This window comes from Mastigoproctus giganteus, chromosome 3 (genome assembly GCF_048544385.1).
Source record: "Mastigoproctus giganteus isolate SK-2022 chromosome 3, ASM4854438v1, whole genome shotgun sequence".
Classification (NCBI taxonomy): Eukaryota; Metazoa; Arthropoda; class Arachnida; order Uropygi; family Thelyphonidae; genus Mastigoproctus; species Mastigoproctus giganteus.
In genome coordinates, this window is record NC_143577.1 from 216,097,952 (window position 1) to 216,113,831 (window position 15,880).

General features: G+C 38.7%; 2 protein-coding genes across 3 annotated transcripts in view; one reads left to right on the plus strand and one right to left on the minus strand.

Moving 5' to 3' along the window:
• Positions 1-4,469: 4,469 nt before the first annotated feature.
• On the minus strand, positions 4,470-5,534 carry LOC150088705 (uncharacterized). Its single transcript, XM_090370288.1, has one exon. The coding sequence runs from the start codon at positions 5,532-5,534 to the stop codon at positions 4,470-4,472; it is 1,065 nt and encodes a 354-aa protein (XP_090226414.1).
• A 4,620-nt stretch (positions 5,535-10,154) lies between these two features.
• The window catches only part of LOC150088706 (corrinoid adenosyltransferase MMAB-like), a 90,966-nt gene continuing 85,240 nt past the window's right edge, over positions 10,155-15,880 (plus strand). For both annotated transcript variants that reach the window (XM_090369622.1, XM_090369624.1), the window contains exon 1: positions 10,155-10,259. In XM_090369622.1, coding sequence (XP_090225748.1) covers positions 10,180-10,259 — 80 coding nt within the window. In that variant the 5' untranslated portion in view covers positions 10,155-10,179. The remainder of the gene's footprint in view (positions 10,260-15,880) is intronic.

Consider the following 15,880-nt stretch of genomic DNA (forward strand, 5'->3'; position numbering starts at 1 on the left):
CATTCAATACACCTCTCCATCCTCCGAAACCAATCTTTAAACCAGTTCTGCCAAGTTTCACTAGGGAGTAAAGCACACTCGTTGTCCCAAGCCCGTAGAAGGTCCTCATCACTGGAAAACCGCCTCCCTTTTAGCTTCATTTTCACATGCAGGAATAGTGCAAAGTCGCAGGGAGCAAGGTCTGGGCTGTAGGGAGGGTGCTCAAGAAGTTTCAGTCCTGTCGTGGTCAAATATTCGGTGCAGGCTTTGGCGCGGTGAGCTGGAGCATTTTCGTGATGGAGGTACCAGGTGTCCATTCTTGACTTTGGCCGCAGGTTCTTCATAGATCCAATGACTTTAGGCAGGCATTGTTCAGTATACCACTTAGCTGTGACTGTCTTCTGCGTGTCCAAAACGACACGTTCCACAATTCCACTCGATTTGAAAAATACAGCTATCATTTTCTTCTTTACAGATCGGGATTTTCTGACAATTACGGGTGTGTCGTCATCATCAAAGACCCAAACTTTGTTTTGAGCCTTGGTCGGCAGATCGTAATAGTACAGCCAAGTCTCGTCACCTGTCACGATATTGTTCACATACCGAGATTGTCCTTTATCAAACTTTTTTAACATCTCCCGGCACCAAGTCACACGTCGTGTCATCTGCTCTTCAGTCAGTTGATGCGGCACCCAGAGAGAACAAAGTTTCTTCACGTGCAAATGATCTTGCAGAATCGAACGAATTGCTGGTGCATTTAGGCCCAAAGTATCCTCTATCTGTTGGTAGGTCACTCGCCTGTTTTCGTCAAGCATTTTCCTCACAGCAGTAACGTTTTCCTCCGTAACTGACGTTCGTGGCCTTCCCGGCCTCTCAGAATCCTCCAGAGTGAAATTTCCCCTTTGGAATTCTCTATACCACCTGAATATCGTTGTACGATGTGGACAATCATCATCTAGCGCAAGAGTCATTTCTTCTAAGCACTGGTCTATGGTTAAACCACGCACGAAATTATACCGCAAAACTGTCCTTATCTCATTTCGTGACCACGATGCCATCGCAAGCACTTTACACTCTCACTACTAATGAATAACTGAGCCCATCGACTTGGCGCGGCGGCTACTATGCACGTATGAACATGTCTCAACATGCAGCAACAAGCAGCTTCCTGTGATTCATTGTTGCGTCATATTGCAAAACTTTCCTAGTACCCTTTGTATATCGGGATTAATGTCCAAGTTTGCAGACGATACAAAGGTTGGCAGGGTTGTCAAGGACACTACTGACACTATGCTTCTGCAACAGGATCTGGAAAGGTTGAGCAGATGGGCTGAGAGGTGGCAAATGAAGTTTAACATTGACAAATGTAAAGTACTACACATGGGAAACAGCAACCCCAGAGCAACGTATCAACTCTATGGTACAACACTGACAGTGGTAGAGAATGAAAGGGACTTGGGGGTGGTTGTGCAGGCAGATATGAAGTTCCCTGAGCAGTGCAGACGGGCTGCAAGAGTAGCTCATGGAGTATTGTCAATGATATACAGGAATTTTTCCAGCAGGGATAAGGAGGTGATTATTCCATTGTATAAGGCGATGGTCAGGCCACACCTAGAGTACTGTATACAGGTCTGGAGGCCTCATTTCAAGAAGGATGTAGAGCTGCTGGAACGAGTACAGAGAAGGGCAACAAGATTAGTGAATGGAACAAAGGGGTGCTCTTACGAAGAAAGGCTTAAGTTTTGCAAATTACAGTGTCTGGAGACTAGGCACCAGCGAGGTGATCTGATAGAGGTGTATAAAGCCTTGAATGGTTTAAGCATGCTCAATGCTGATGGGATTCTTCCTCTAGCTCAGAATAATCACCTGAGAGGGCATAAATTCAAATTGAGGAAAGACAGATGTAGGATAGACGTGCGGAAATTTGCCTTTAGCCAGCGAGTGGTTGGTTGGTGGAACAGACTTCCATCCCTTGTGGTGGAGGTTGATAGCCTAAATAAGTTTAAGGCTCAGCTGGACAGGTATTTTGAACGAACAGAGGGGTGAAGTGGAAGTGGTTTTTTTTTTTTTTTTTTTTGGCTGATGCTGCATAAGCTTGCTTTCTTGCATCAAATGCCTCTGCTAATGCTAATGCTAATTTGTTTGAACAGTTACTGAGCGATTGAAGAGGTAGTTCTGGAGACAGCGGTAGAGGTTGAGTGGAATATTGAGTTGACGTAATTTCCTGACAGTGCTGGGCCACCAGATCGCATTATCATCTACTAGTTAATGAAAGTCCCATTCTCTGTTTTCAATGCCAAGTTCAGCTTAGTGTCAAACACATCCAATTAGTATGCCCGGGCTTCAGAAATTCCAGACTACTTTGCTTCCAGAGTCTATATAATAACCAGAATCCACTTACACTCTAACAGATATTAGATAACTATGCAAATCTAGAGGACCTGTTTAATTTTATTTGGGAAATCCGATTTGACAAAAGAATCTGAAAATAGTTACATAAAAAAACCTGGAAAGACACATCTTGGCCTTGATGCCCTTGTGTCCTAAAACCCTTAATCAACAACAATAACCTACTTACTTGCCCAGTCTACGAGAACCTTAGACGTGAATTAGTTCATTGTACCCAACCAATAAGGTGATTTTGATCCAGGATGCCAAAAACATTTCAGCATTTCAGACAATCTCAAAGAAAGTGTTTAAGAGAAAACTCACCTTCTTCAGTACTGTAAATAGGTGATTGTATATATGTGACACTCTTTGTGAAAATAAGACCCAATATTTTTGGGTCCATATTAATATTCAATAAATTGAAGTTGCTTTGTTGTTAATTGTATATATGAAAATTGCAATGCTTATTCTTCAGCTCTTGTGAGGAGTGATGATAGCTTATTCTGCTTATTCTTCAGCTTTTGTGAGGAGTGAGAAGATAAAAATAAATTGAATACTGTAGCTAAAAACTTTATTTACAATAAAATAAGTATAAAATATATATTTACTTTAAATATATATAAAATTAAGCAAGAGGAGTCAGGATGGCCCAAAGAGTTTACCCCTAATGCTTATATTCTTCTTATTATTATTATTATTGCTGCTTTCATAGTAGAGGTGACCTGGTACTTAATAAAAATTAAAAATATACAAATAACACTGATAAAATATACTAAAAACCTAGAAATTAAAAGCGATAAAAATTTGCCGTAGCTTTCGGAGGCAGCAGTCTCCTTCCTCAGCAGCATATGTCTACTGTGCAGCACATCCTTAAATAGCAAGTCCACGGCACAATCACATGGTTCCACGGTTGGAACTTTCCATTTGCGCACTGGGACCGGAAATGGCTCTGGAGCGCGCTAGCTGAAACCGTTCATCACGTCCAAGGACGACGGTTTCCAGGAAGGGGGTGTAGACGTACACCCCTATCTCTATTAATAGTATTGCTAGCTGCCCCAATACGTTAACTCTCAAGCCATGTACGGTCCCAGAACCCTTGTGCATGATCTGTGATGACAGCATCGTCAGGGGAAATTTGATGTTGTTTCTGCCAGAAATGTTCAGCTACAGCAGACTTCCCATAATTTGCGGACTTTATTGCGTATGCCTGCTTCCCCGCCGGTCTTTCAATCGCCATCCCGTCTTACCCACATAACACACGCCACAGTTCGGGCATTTGATTTCGTACATCACCCCACTGCTGGCTTCTTTGGATATGGGGTTTTTTACTCGAGATATCGCTGTGTGTAACCTCCGACCTGGGAGTTGTGTGCAACTCCCAGGTCGGAGGTTACACACAACGTATCTGACACCCCCGAATTACACGTGCAATGTGGTCCGACAGGCCCGGATAGTAGGGAATGTATGCGGTGCTCACAGGGGCGAACTGCTCATTACGGGTGGACTCTACTCCTCTAATAGCTCTGTCTAACACCCTCTGGGGGGTATCCGAACTTCTTGAGGTCTGCTGTGATCCGAACAATTTCATTATCTCTATCCTCGGAGGTGCTGCAGTTGGACCCCACCCTATCTATTAGAGCCTTGACCACACTGTTTTTGTGTTGGCTGGCCTGTGCCGAGGTATAATGGGTATATTGACCATAATTGGGTATATTGCACATCGGCTTTCTAAATACCTTGGACTTCAGCCTGCCGCCTTCTCTAATTACCAACACATCAAGGAATGACAAGGTTCCCTCCGCTTCCACCTCCCAAGTAAATTTGATAAAAGTGGAGAAACTATTAAGTACCTGATCCTCCCTCCCCCTTTGTATAATGAAGAATGTGTCATCAACATATCTGCGCATGGGAAATTCCAAATTCCCAAAAATACTGACTTCTAACTCCTCCATAGCTAAATTGCCCACTATGGCACTGATGGGGAACCTGCCTGTACATGACATCTTGGAATACCATAACGGTACTAGATAAGCAAAGCTCTACTCCTTCACAAATGTCATCAACACCTAGAGGTGACCTGGTACTTAATAATACATCCTTTTCTAAGGCCATTCTAACACACTCAAACCAAACTTAAAGGGAATACAAGTAAACAGTGACTTAACATCAAAAGAAACCATTATCTCATCTTCCCGAATAATCTGTCCTTTAATAAAGTCCACAAATTCCTTACTGTTCTTAATGACAAAGCCGGAAAGTCCTACTATGGGTGCAATTAGCTTAGCTAAATAATTAGATAAAGCATACGTAGGACTGTTTATAAATGATACAATAGGTCTGAGCGGTATACCTACTTTATGTATCTTTGGGAGCCCGTAAAATCTGGGTAAACAACATCCAGCAGCATGTAACGACCAATAGACTTCCTTAGATATCCATTCTAACTTTTGCCAATGTTGTAACAGGCTATTCACTTGTCGTTCCCAACTGACCAACGGATTACGGCGGGTAAATTTGTATATGGCGGTATCCTGTAATAATTCTAATGCTTTACTATGATATTGTTCCTTGTCCAAAATAAGCGTAGCCCTACATTTATCCGCTGGTAGGACAATGATCTCATCATCTTGTTTAAGCTCCCTCAAAGCCTTCCTATGAATAGTACTAAGTTTGGAGGGGGCCAGCTTGGCCTGACTCAAAATACCCGCCGCTCTAATGCGTACTTCATTAGCCTGGATGGCTGGTAACTTATAAACGGCTCTCTCGATGCCCATTGCTATTTCAGCGACCGGAGGTTTACTGGGCATCAAGGCAAATTTAGTACCCAAGCTCAAGACCCCCTCCTGTTCCCTAGTAAGACGCTTGCTACTTAAATTACAAATGAAATTAGTACCACTATTGTTATGTACAATCGCTATCTCCTCCAATAATTTATGAAATTTATTAATTTGCCTATAAATACCTGCAATCTTAATCGTCTTCTCCGAAACCAACTTTACTATCAATAATAGATGTACTGGCCATATATTGTTAACACATTCTAGAGCCAAATCAATTTGTCTTCTATTAATCCTCAGGTCATCATGAAGTTTGCGGATCGAGATGCACAAAATCCTTTTTTGAAACCAATTAGTAGCTCTAACCAAGCGATCATCATCAAAGGACATCTTTACACGAAACCCCCTTGTATTAAACCATGCTCCTTACATCGATAGGCAAATCTTAGATGCTGTTTCTGTTTTGCTTCTGTCATACTATGCTTCTCAAATTCCCGAATCTGCCGCACCACAATATGGCCGTAACTATTAAGGATATCTCTAAATAGGCCTACAAGGCTGGGACAAACCATGTTGATGATTAAGCTTCACACCAGCCAGAAGATGAATAAATTGAATACTGTAACTAAAAACTTTATTTACAATAAAATAAGTATAAAATATATATTTACAATAAAAATTAAAATTATACAAATAACACTGATAAAATATACTAAAAGCCTAGAAATTAAAAGCGATAAAACATGGTTCCAACCGTGGAACCATGTGATTGTGCCGTGAACTTGCTATTTAAGGATGTGCCGCACAGTAGACATATGCTGCTGAGGAAGGAGACTGATGCCTCCGAAAGCTACAGCAAATTTTTATCCCTTTTATTTTCTAGGTTTTTAGTATATTTTATCAGTGTTATTTGTATATTTTTAATTTTTATTGTAAATATATATTTTATACTTATTTTATTGTAAATACAGTTTTTAGTTACAGTATTCAATTTATTTATCTTCTGGCTGGTGTGAAGCTTAATCATCAACATGGTTTGTCCCAGCCTTGTAGGCCTATTTAGAGGTGATGATAGCGTGCTTAAGATTTATATTTAGACCTTCAGGTTGTCTAAGATTAAGATTTATTTTGTGGCTTTAACTTAGTCAATTTTTGTAATTGTTTTTTTTTTTTTTTCTTTTCCTCAGGTTGAGCAACCTCAGAAATTTTATCCATTGGTATTGCACTCCCTCCAATAGACAATCTGTTTGTGCAGAAAGCACTAGATATTTACCCCAGGGGCTTCACATCTGATGAGTATTTTTCTTGGGAAACCCAGGATCCTGAGCTGGATATTATACTCTTCTCTTTCTTGGTGGTTCCTCTCTCTCTCTCTCTCTCTCTCTCTCTCTCTCTCTCTCTCTCTCTCTCTCTCTCTCTCTCTCTCTCTCTCTCTCAGGGTAACTCAGGGAGTTTTTTTTTTGGCTGGTTCAGCATAAGCCTTAGGCTTCCTTGCACCATATGGCCAATAATAATAATAATAGTACCAGGCCAGGATATACGTGCCTAGAGATGGGCACCTAGGTAACAGGTGACCAGGTGTCGCTTTCAGCTTCCTTTGGGGCAAAAAAAAAAATGGCCTGTAGAGGCATATTGTTTTTTAGCACAGTTTTTAAAGGTGGAGTTTGGCCTAGGGGCCACCCAAAACATGTTATAAATATTTACATATATTCATACATATTGGATTATTATAAGACTAGTGAGGATATGAAGAGAGAACTATTTAAATCGGTATGACCAATATTATCTGACGTTAAGGTAAGAGTGTTAGAGCTATAAAGGACAAAGGATTAATTATTGAAACTGATTCTGGGCAGGATTTGACAAAAATTAAGGATTGTGTACAGTTTAGGGAACTAGCTTTGAAACTTGAAAAACCTAAGAGAGTCGAACCCCAAACTTTTAGTTTATGATTTGAGTCAAGTCGTAGATAAAGGTATATTTATTGAACAATTGTGGCAAAGAAATTTGCAGGAACATAACCTTAGTAAGGAGCAAGTGTTACAAAATGTTATTGTTTTAAACAATAAACAAAATTAGAAATAAGCCCATGACCAATTAGATCATAGAACTTTCTGATGATCTTCACAAGTTATTGTTAAATAGAGGTCGGATTTATATTAATTGGGATTCCCACTGCGTCAGGGATATTGTTTTAGTCGCACAGTGCTACAATTGCATGGCCTTCGGGCATGTAGCGACACTCTGTAAGAATGATATCTTCTGTGGTCATTGTTCTGGTAAAGGACATTCTTTTAAGAGTTGCTCACAAAGGTCGGAGCAGAGTAGGTGTGTTAATTGTTGGCGGAAAAATGATGCTGCCACTGAACATTCAGCAATTGATAAATTATGCCCTAAATATTTTAGGGCTTTAGAATTTAATAAAAAACGAATCAATCATGAATCATAACTATAACCGGTTTTCATTAACGATGCTACAGATTAATGCTCAGCGATCAAATGATATTGTCTTGCAATTAAATAAAGTGGAACAGGAGAGGTTGTTTGACCTAATTATGCTTCAGGAGCCTTACTCTTTTCTCGGTAAGGTGAGGGGATATCCTGGTACATACAGGATCATTCATTGTGGGGATACACCGTTGGCGGCAATTGTAGTCGTCAACAGAGAATTGGTGATTACTGTCATCACTTCATTAAGTAACGAGCATATGGAGTGCGCTGTGCGGTGATGACACCGAGTGGTCCTGTGTACTTGGTATCCCTTTACTTCAAATTTAGTGACATTATTGATCCATACATTCAATATTTAGAGAGAGTTGAGGTGCTCTTGAGAGGAAAACACATAGTGGTAGCTGCAGATATTAATTCCCGCTCGACACTCTGGGGGACTGGGGGTCTCCGATGACAGAGGTCGCGATCTAGAGGAGTTCCTTTCTTCCTCAGGGTGGGGAGTTGTGAATGACACTCAGCAGCTTGCGACCTGCTCCTCTGTATGTCGTGAGTCGTATATTGACGTTACCTTCTGCTCTCAAGGAGCTTTGAATAAGATTACAAACTGGAGGGTCTATAAGGTTATTGTGACCAGTGACCATAGAGGCATCTCATAAAATTACTGTGTGACTGGCACTCTTAGGATCTGGTTGGATACTGACAGGTTTGCTACTAAGACTGTTAATTGGGAAATTTTTGATAATTTAATGAAGAATCGTATTAATGATTGGGGATTTATTTTTGCTTTACAGAAAGTTAACATGATATCAGAAATACTTCAAGGGGTTAGTAGTGCCTCAATGAGGAAGAAGAAGAAACCTGTCAGATCTGTTCCATAGATCTGTTCCCATCTTAATTGACTTAAGAAAAGTTGTTCGGTCCTCAAGGAAGAGTTTTCAGCCCTCTCGAAGGGTAGCCAATACTGATGTTGTGGCTGAGTTGAAAAGGAATTACATTGAGTTGAGAAAGGAATATTCCACAAAGGTCAAGATTTTTAAGTGTCGAGCATGGCAGTCTTTCGTGGAGCATGCTGGAACTCTGATCCATGGGGAATCGTTTATAGAATCATTAATGATAGGATTTACTTTGATGAAATCACTTACAGTGTTCTAAATGAGTCAACAGAACACTGTTGCATGGGCCCAAGCTGTAAGACAGGTCATGTCAGAATTATTTTTAAAAGATGATAAAACTATAAATAATAGTGTACAAAATCAAATTTTAAAAGACAACAATGAATATCTCTCTGAAGAAATGGCAGTGCCCTTCTCTCTTGCGGAATTGAATGCAGCCATGAGTTTAGTTAAAGGTGGGAAAGCTGCGGGGATCGATTTCCTGGAGACTTGCGTTATTAAGTGCTTTCACTTGAAGTTTCCTCTGACCTTGTTGGACGTAAATAATGCGTGTCTTAAGGCAAGCATTTTTCCTAAGATATGGAACATTGCTGTTTTGAAAGTAATCCTTAAGAGTCCGGAGAGTCACTGAATGAACCGACATCATATCGCCCGATTGCTCTTTTGCCAATTTTGGATAAAGTATACGAGAGACTGATCATCCTAAGATTTCAGACAAGATATGAATCCTTGGGTTTGTCATCCTCAAAACAATATGGATTTAAAAAAGGATAATTCTACTGAGAATGCAATTAAAAAATTAATTACAACTGTTCAGGAAGAGTCGCGGCGATATGTGCTTGGTTTGTTCGCGGACTTCAGGGGTGCGTTCGATTCTCTGTGGTGGGACAGTATCCTATGCAGGGCTAGAACTGCCCGCTGTTCCGGAAATCTCTTTAACATCTTTAGGGATTATTTTTCTGACTGCAGGATCATGGTTCCTACCCGTTGGGAAGAGGAGTCAGATATGAAGGATTGTGCAGTCAGATGTGAAGTTTTCTGAGCAATGCAGATCGGCTGCCAGAGTAGGCCATGGGGTTTTGTCAATGATATACAGGAATTTTGCGAGCATGGATAAGGGGGTGATTATCCCCTTGTATAAGTCTATGGTCAGGCTACACCGTGAGTACTACGTACAGGTCTGGAAGTCTCATTTTAGGATGAATGTAGAGTTGCTAGAACTAGTACAGAGAAGGGCAACAAGATTGGTGAGGGAAACAAAGGGGTGCTCTTATGAAGAAAGGCTTATGTTCTGCAAATTGCAGGTGCTGGAGACCAGGCACCTGCGAGGCGATCTGATTTAGGTGGCCTTGAATGGATTGAGCAGGCTCAATGCTGATAGAATTCTTCTTCTTGCGCAGATTACAAACCTTAGGGGGCATAGATTCAAACTGAGGAAAGGCAGTTGTAGAATAGATGTGCGGAAATTTGCCTTTAGCCAGTGGGTAGTCTATAAACAGTTCAACCTGTTTATTAGTGCTGTCTGGGCTTAGAAAATTGCGTGAATTTTATTTCTATATTATTTTATTTTTCTCATTGGGTATTTCTTGCATCGCACAAAAACCGCTATGAAAACCACTGTCGTTTCTATAGTGTGTTGGTTATGTGTTTTGATTTGTGGGTAGGTTTTGGTCGATTTTTGTTTTTGGAAGATGTTTGGTTGGAAGCACGTCTGTAATCTTGTAGAAAATTGGCATTTAAATAATTTTCTTACTCCTCGTTTAATTTCTGGGTAAGATTTTCTTTGTATCCTAGCATTTTTTAAATTATTTTTTCCTAATTTCTGAACTAACGTGTTTATTTATTTTTTCTTCCACCTAGCCGAAAAAACTCCAGCTCCAAGGTGGGCCACAAATTGAATGTTTATGCTGAATAAGTGATAGAATAGTAAGCTTTTAGCAAGTTCATAATGCTATGTCGGTATAAAAATAGCGGTCAATTTTTTAATTTTTAAAAAAAAATATTTAGGTATTATACGAATCTTTAATTGTCAGTCAGGAGATCACGTGTTCTTGTTCGAGGGTCAATGTTTTATAGTATGATAGATTTGACAGGGCGAGATACCCCCCTGCCATATATAAATTTGAACCCCCTTTAATATATATATGCATTATATATTTTTTGTGTATAAATATATATATGCATTATATATATTTATTTTGTGTATAAATATGTGTGTATATATATTTATATATATATATTTATTTATTTTGTATTTATTTATTTTGCATTATATATATTTATTTTGTGTATAAATATGTGTGTGTATATATATATATATATATATATATTTTTTTTTTTTTTTTTTTTCGCACTTACATATAAATACAAATACTACATGGTTTTATATTGTGAATAATAATTCCTTGATAAAAATGTAAACTAAGATTTAAAAATGTTTTGTTTTTTGACTTTAAAAATAATTTTAATAGAAACTTTTAACTTAATTATTGTACAATAAAAAGGTATCAGAATAAAATTTAAACACTTAAAGTTAAGTTTAAGAATGCTTTATATTACATGTTTTCTTGGTTTATTATTATTATTAGAAATTTTTATCACTACTTTGGAAAATATTTACACTAAAAATGAGGCCCCTCTTGGAGGTCCTGGCCATGGCTGGTTTGGCTGTAGCCTTAGTTAATGCGACCCTGAAATTTGAGTAATGTCATATTGTTGTGTTCTGTTTACACCCCTACTACAGTTTGCCGCAACCAAGTTTGAAATCTATTCTGAACGGTGTTTTGGTTTCTGTCTCGTTAATCATTGAATTAAGAAACGGGATGAGGGGGCAAGTAGAAATAAATTGAAGGTACAGGGTAAGAATGAATAGAGACACTAGAGAGTAGTTTGCAGAATTAAAAAAAAAACAACTTCCTGCTTGAAAATTGATGCTTATAAAATTTTTCAGTTTTCCTTGTTTTAATCAGAATATTTGTTTATTTCAGATAAATTGTTGATTGGAAGATTGCGATTTGTGAATAATGTTTTTTTTTTAATCCAAGACAATAAATACTGATTGTGCTTACCCACAAATCAGAGATTTTGAAGTAGGTTGGTTATGTGACATGGTACACGTTATTTTATTGAAAAAAAAAAAACTGGCACAAAATATAATATATGAGATGGTTAATAAACTGAGAAAAAAAAAAGTGGTGGAACATATAATAAAAAAGAAAAAAAAAGGTTAATATAACAGTCTGTAAAAATGTTCCTGTTGAATTTTCTTCAAAATGATCAATTTGGCCATCCAGTTCTCAAATATTAGTTCTGTTGGTAGCAAAAAATATTTGAGCAGAACTGTTTTAAATCCTAAGCATCCTTATTATTTACTAACTTTAAATTATATAAAGTGGCTGAAACTCTTTCCAGTATTTGAACATACTGGAGGAGCATTTGATGCCTATAAATTGTGATGGTGACTTCTAGTGCATTTCTTCTTTCAGTCCTTATGTAATTCTGAATTGGAAGAATGACATCCAGTGTTTCCATTAATAATGGACTGCAATCGTTCTTCCTTTTGTAGAGTCTGGACTCTGGTCATTCATGGGTGGTCTTCTCTCTGCCCCCACCCCACCCCATTTGTTGCATTATAAAGTTTAGAAATTTATTTTATTTCCCCAGAATTATTGTTTAGTTCGACTGTCTCCCCCTTCTGCCAGAAGCCCAACAGTTGGCAATATCAGCTGTTGATATTGCCAACGGTTGATAAATAAAAAGAAATTAAATCTTAATAAAAATAAAGTTTCTAATGCACTTTTTAACAGCTCCTTTTGCCACAGTGACCAGTGGTATAGTAGTTTTGCCACTGGCTATAACATTATTTATTTATTCAGTTGATTGCAAGTTACAATCGCCCCTTGTATGACGTGCAAGTCAGAGGGGTATATTTTTAAAGCTTACATTGTACAAAGCTTTTCCGATAGTTGGTGTGATGTTCAGTTACCATTAAAAATCTTGGGACAGGGAAACTAATTTTAGATGCTTGTACTGATTTTATTAGCCACTGGTCTTCATTGTAATTCTAAACCAGAGCTGAAAATGAAAAATTTTATAAAATGTAATGCTTGTCAGAATAATAGATTAGAAGGCAGTTAATGTATATAAATGTAATTCTGATAATTAAGATGAACCAAAACAGTATTCCAGTACATTCCTATACATTTCATTTCAAGAATATATGCATATATGAAGGAAACCACACACATACACCAAATCATCCTGTCCGTGTTGTGTACTGATAGCCCCAGGGCTCACATCTGGTGAGTATGGGCTTGGCACACCCAGGGTCCTGAGCTGGATATCATCATTCTTCTCTTTTTTGGTGATTCCTTTCAGGGTAACTCTGGATTTTTAAGCCTCAGGCTTCCTTGCACCCTATAGCTAATAATAAATAGACTGTGTAATGATATGGAGCATGTTTTCATGGCATACATTTGGTCTCCTGATCCTGCTGAGAAAGCCAGTGCATATCTGAAGATCATTGCAGTTTGGGTACACTCTGCAGTGTTGCATGTTTATCCTTGTGAACATGGATACCTTTAAAATGACATTGCAGTTATCAATCATGCCAAATGTGGGAAAGAGTGATTTGAGGAATACAAGAAGACTTCAAGCATCAGCACTAGCTAACCCAATCCCTTGATCTCAATGCCACAAGGCAGCTGTAGGATGAACTGGAAAGGTACAGCACTATCTTCAGCATAACCACTGTCCATGTCTTCCAGAAATTGAGAACAGTTTGTTACTTGAGTTACAGTACTCCCAATATCAATTTTCAATACCTTTTTGACTCCATGCGATGTGTCAGAGCAGTAATTTGGGCCAATGGCAAACAAACACTGTGTTAGTTCATGGCCCTAATAAAATGCCTGGGCAGTGTGTATATCCATGCACATATATGCCATATTAGCCAATGAAAACTTTGATGTAGCTCTAAATTTTTTGGTAAAATCCTGTTCAAATGCAAAAAAAAACTGAATAAAAAAATAACTAATCCTTGCCTTCATGACAATATAGGTTGGATATTAGGGATTATTAGCGCTTATCATGAAATTAAAACACTGTTATACCATGTTTAAGAGAGAGTTACAGTTGCAACCAAGAACGTTAATGAGGTGCCAACCACCACCTGCATACAAGCCAAAAAAAAACTGAAAAATAATTTAATTTTGTAAAGATCACGATGTAATGAATTATGATTACATCACGTTTATTTTTCGACTTTTAATAATTATCAGTGTATTATTTACCTTAGTGTGTAGAGATTTGTTGTGTTGATTGTTATTAGAGATAATCATTATCTTAAACATAGCTGCATAAATTTTTGCAATGTGCACTACCCTACCATTAATATACAAACATCCCTCCATTGATAATTATCACATTCTACCCACTATAAATGTGTTTTTAGACTTCAAGGAGACTAGTGCAATTATGAATGCAAGATTCTTCAATTGACAGCATTAACAGACATCCAGCACATGATAATAGGATGCCACATAAGCAATTGAGCTGTACATGACATTTCAATGGCACTGAAGATCCTTAGGTCAACAATTGGTGATATGATCTACAAATGGAAATGGCCCAGTGCTGAAACCACCACAAAACAAACTGGAAAACCACTAAATTTGACAGGAGAACTCTACGAAGAATCATCCACTCAGAATGCAGGTCAGCATTTTTGTAGCAAACCAGGCTCTGATGTGCTGCAATGAGATGATCGAGACACGTGTCAGCACCAGTACAGTGTACAGGACCCAGTATGATATGGATTACCACTGCTCTGCAGCCATCCACAAGCTACTAATCACCATAAGTAATGCCAGACACCATCTTGCTTGGTGTAAGTCCCACCATTCTTGGACCAAAAAACAAATAAAAAGTTGTGCTTTAGAGTGACAAGTCATGGTATGTGGTCTACCATTCTGACCGTTGAGTGTGGCAAATGCCTGTAGAAAGCTACCTGCTGGACTGTATTAATTGCGACAATGAAGTTTGATGGAGGCATCTTCATGGTTTGGAGTTATTTTCATGATTTGGCTGGGATCATTTGGTGATTTTGGACAAAACCACATATTCTGAACTGTTTAGACTTCCTGGACAGTAACACATTACCTTTGTTTAGGCAGCATATCAGGAAAGGTCCATACCTATAACAGCAGGAAGCACTGTGTGTCATACTGCTTGCATTGTGACAGACTGGTTTGAGAACATGAGCTTTGAAAAGTTGTACTGGTCAGCCCAGAGTCCTGACCTCCATCCTATAGAGAACCACTGATGAATTGGATTGTCAGTTGTGTGTGAGAAGAGACCACCTAAAAAACAGTACTCAACTGGTCACCACTTTGGAGACTGAATAGCAAAAAATATCGGAGAATATTTGCAAAACACAGGTGGTGAGTGTTCCAAGGAAACTAGCGGCTGTCATAAAGGCTGAAAGTTTTCCTGTAAATAAAGGTTATTTGTAGATATGCAAGTGTCCAGATATTAATGGTAGGGCAATGTATATATGTATATGCATATATCCACAAACACACTTTTTTCATCTGTGAGCTACATGGACCATGTGTTTTGAAGGTTGTTTCAAATATTAGCATTAGTAGAGGCATATGATGCAAGAAAGCAAGCTTATTCAGCATCAGCCAAAAAAAAAAAAAAAACACACCACTCCCATTTCACCCCTCCGTTCATTCGAAATACCTGTCCAGTTGAGCTTTAAATTTGTTTAGGCTATCAACTTCAACAACAAGTGATGGAAGTTGGTTCCACCAACCAACCACCCGCTGGCCAAAGGCAAATTTCTGCACATCTATCCGACATCCGTCCTTCCTCAATTTGAATTTATGCCCTCTGAGGTGATTATTTTGAGCAAGATGAAGAATCCCATTGGCATTGAGCATGCTCAAACCATTCAAAGCCTTATACACCTCTATCAGATCACCTCGCCGGTGCCTAGTCTCCAGACTCTGTAATTTGCAAAACTTAAGCCTTTCTTCGTAAGAGCAACCCTTTGTTCCATTCACTAATCTTGTTGCCCTTCTCTGTACCCGTTCCAGCAGCTCTACATCCTTCTTGAAATGAGGCCTCCAGACCTGTATACAGTACTCAAGATGTGGCCTAACCATTGCCTTATACAAGGGAATAATCACCTCCTTATCCTTGCTAGAAAAATTCCTGTATATCATTGACAAGACAGCATGAGCTACTCTTGCAGCTCGTCTGCACTGCTCAGAGAACTTCATATCTGCTTGCACAATTACCCCCAGGTCCTTTTCATTCTCCACCACTGTCAGTGTAGTACCGCAGAGTTGATACGTTGCTCTGGGGTTACTGTTTCCCATATGTAGT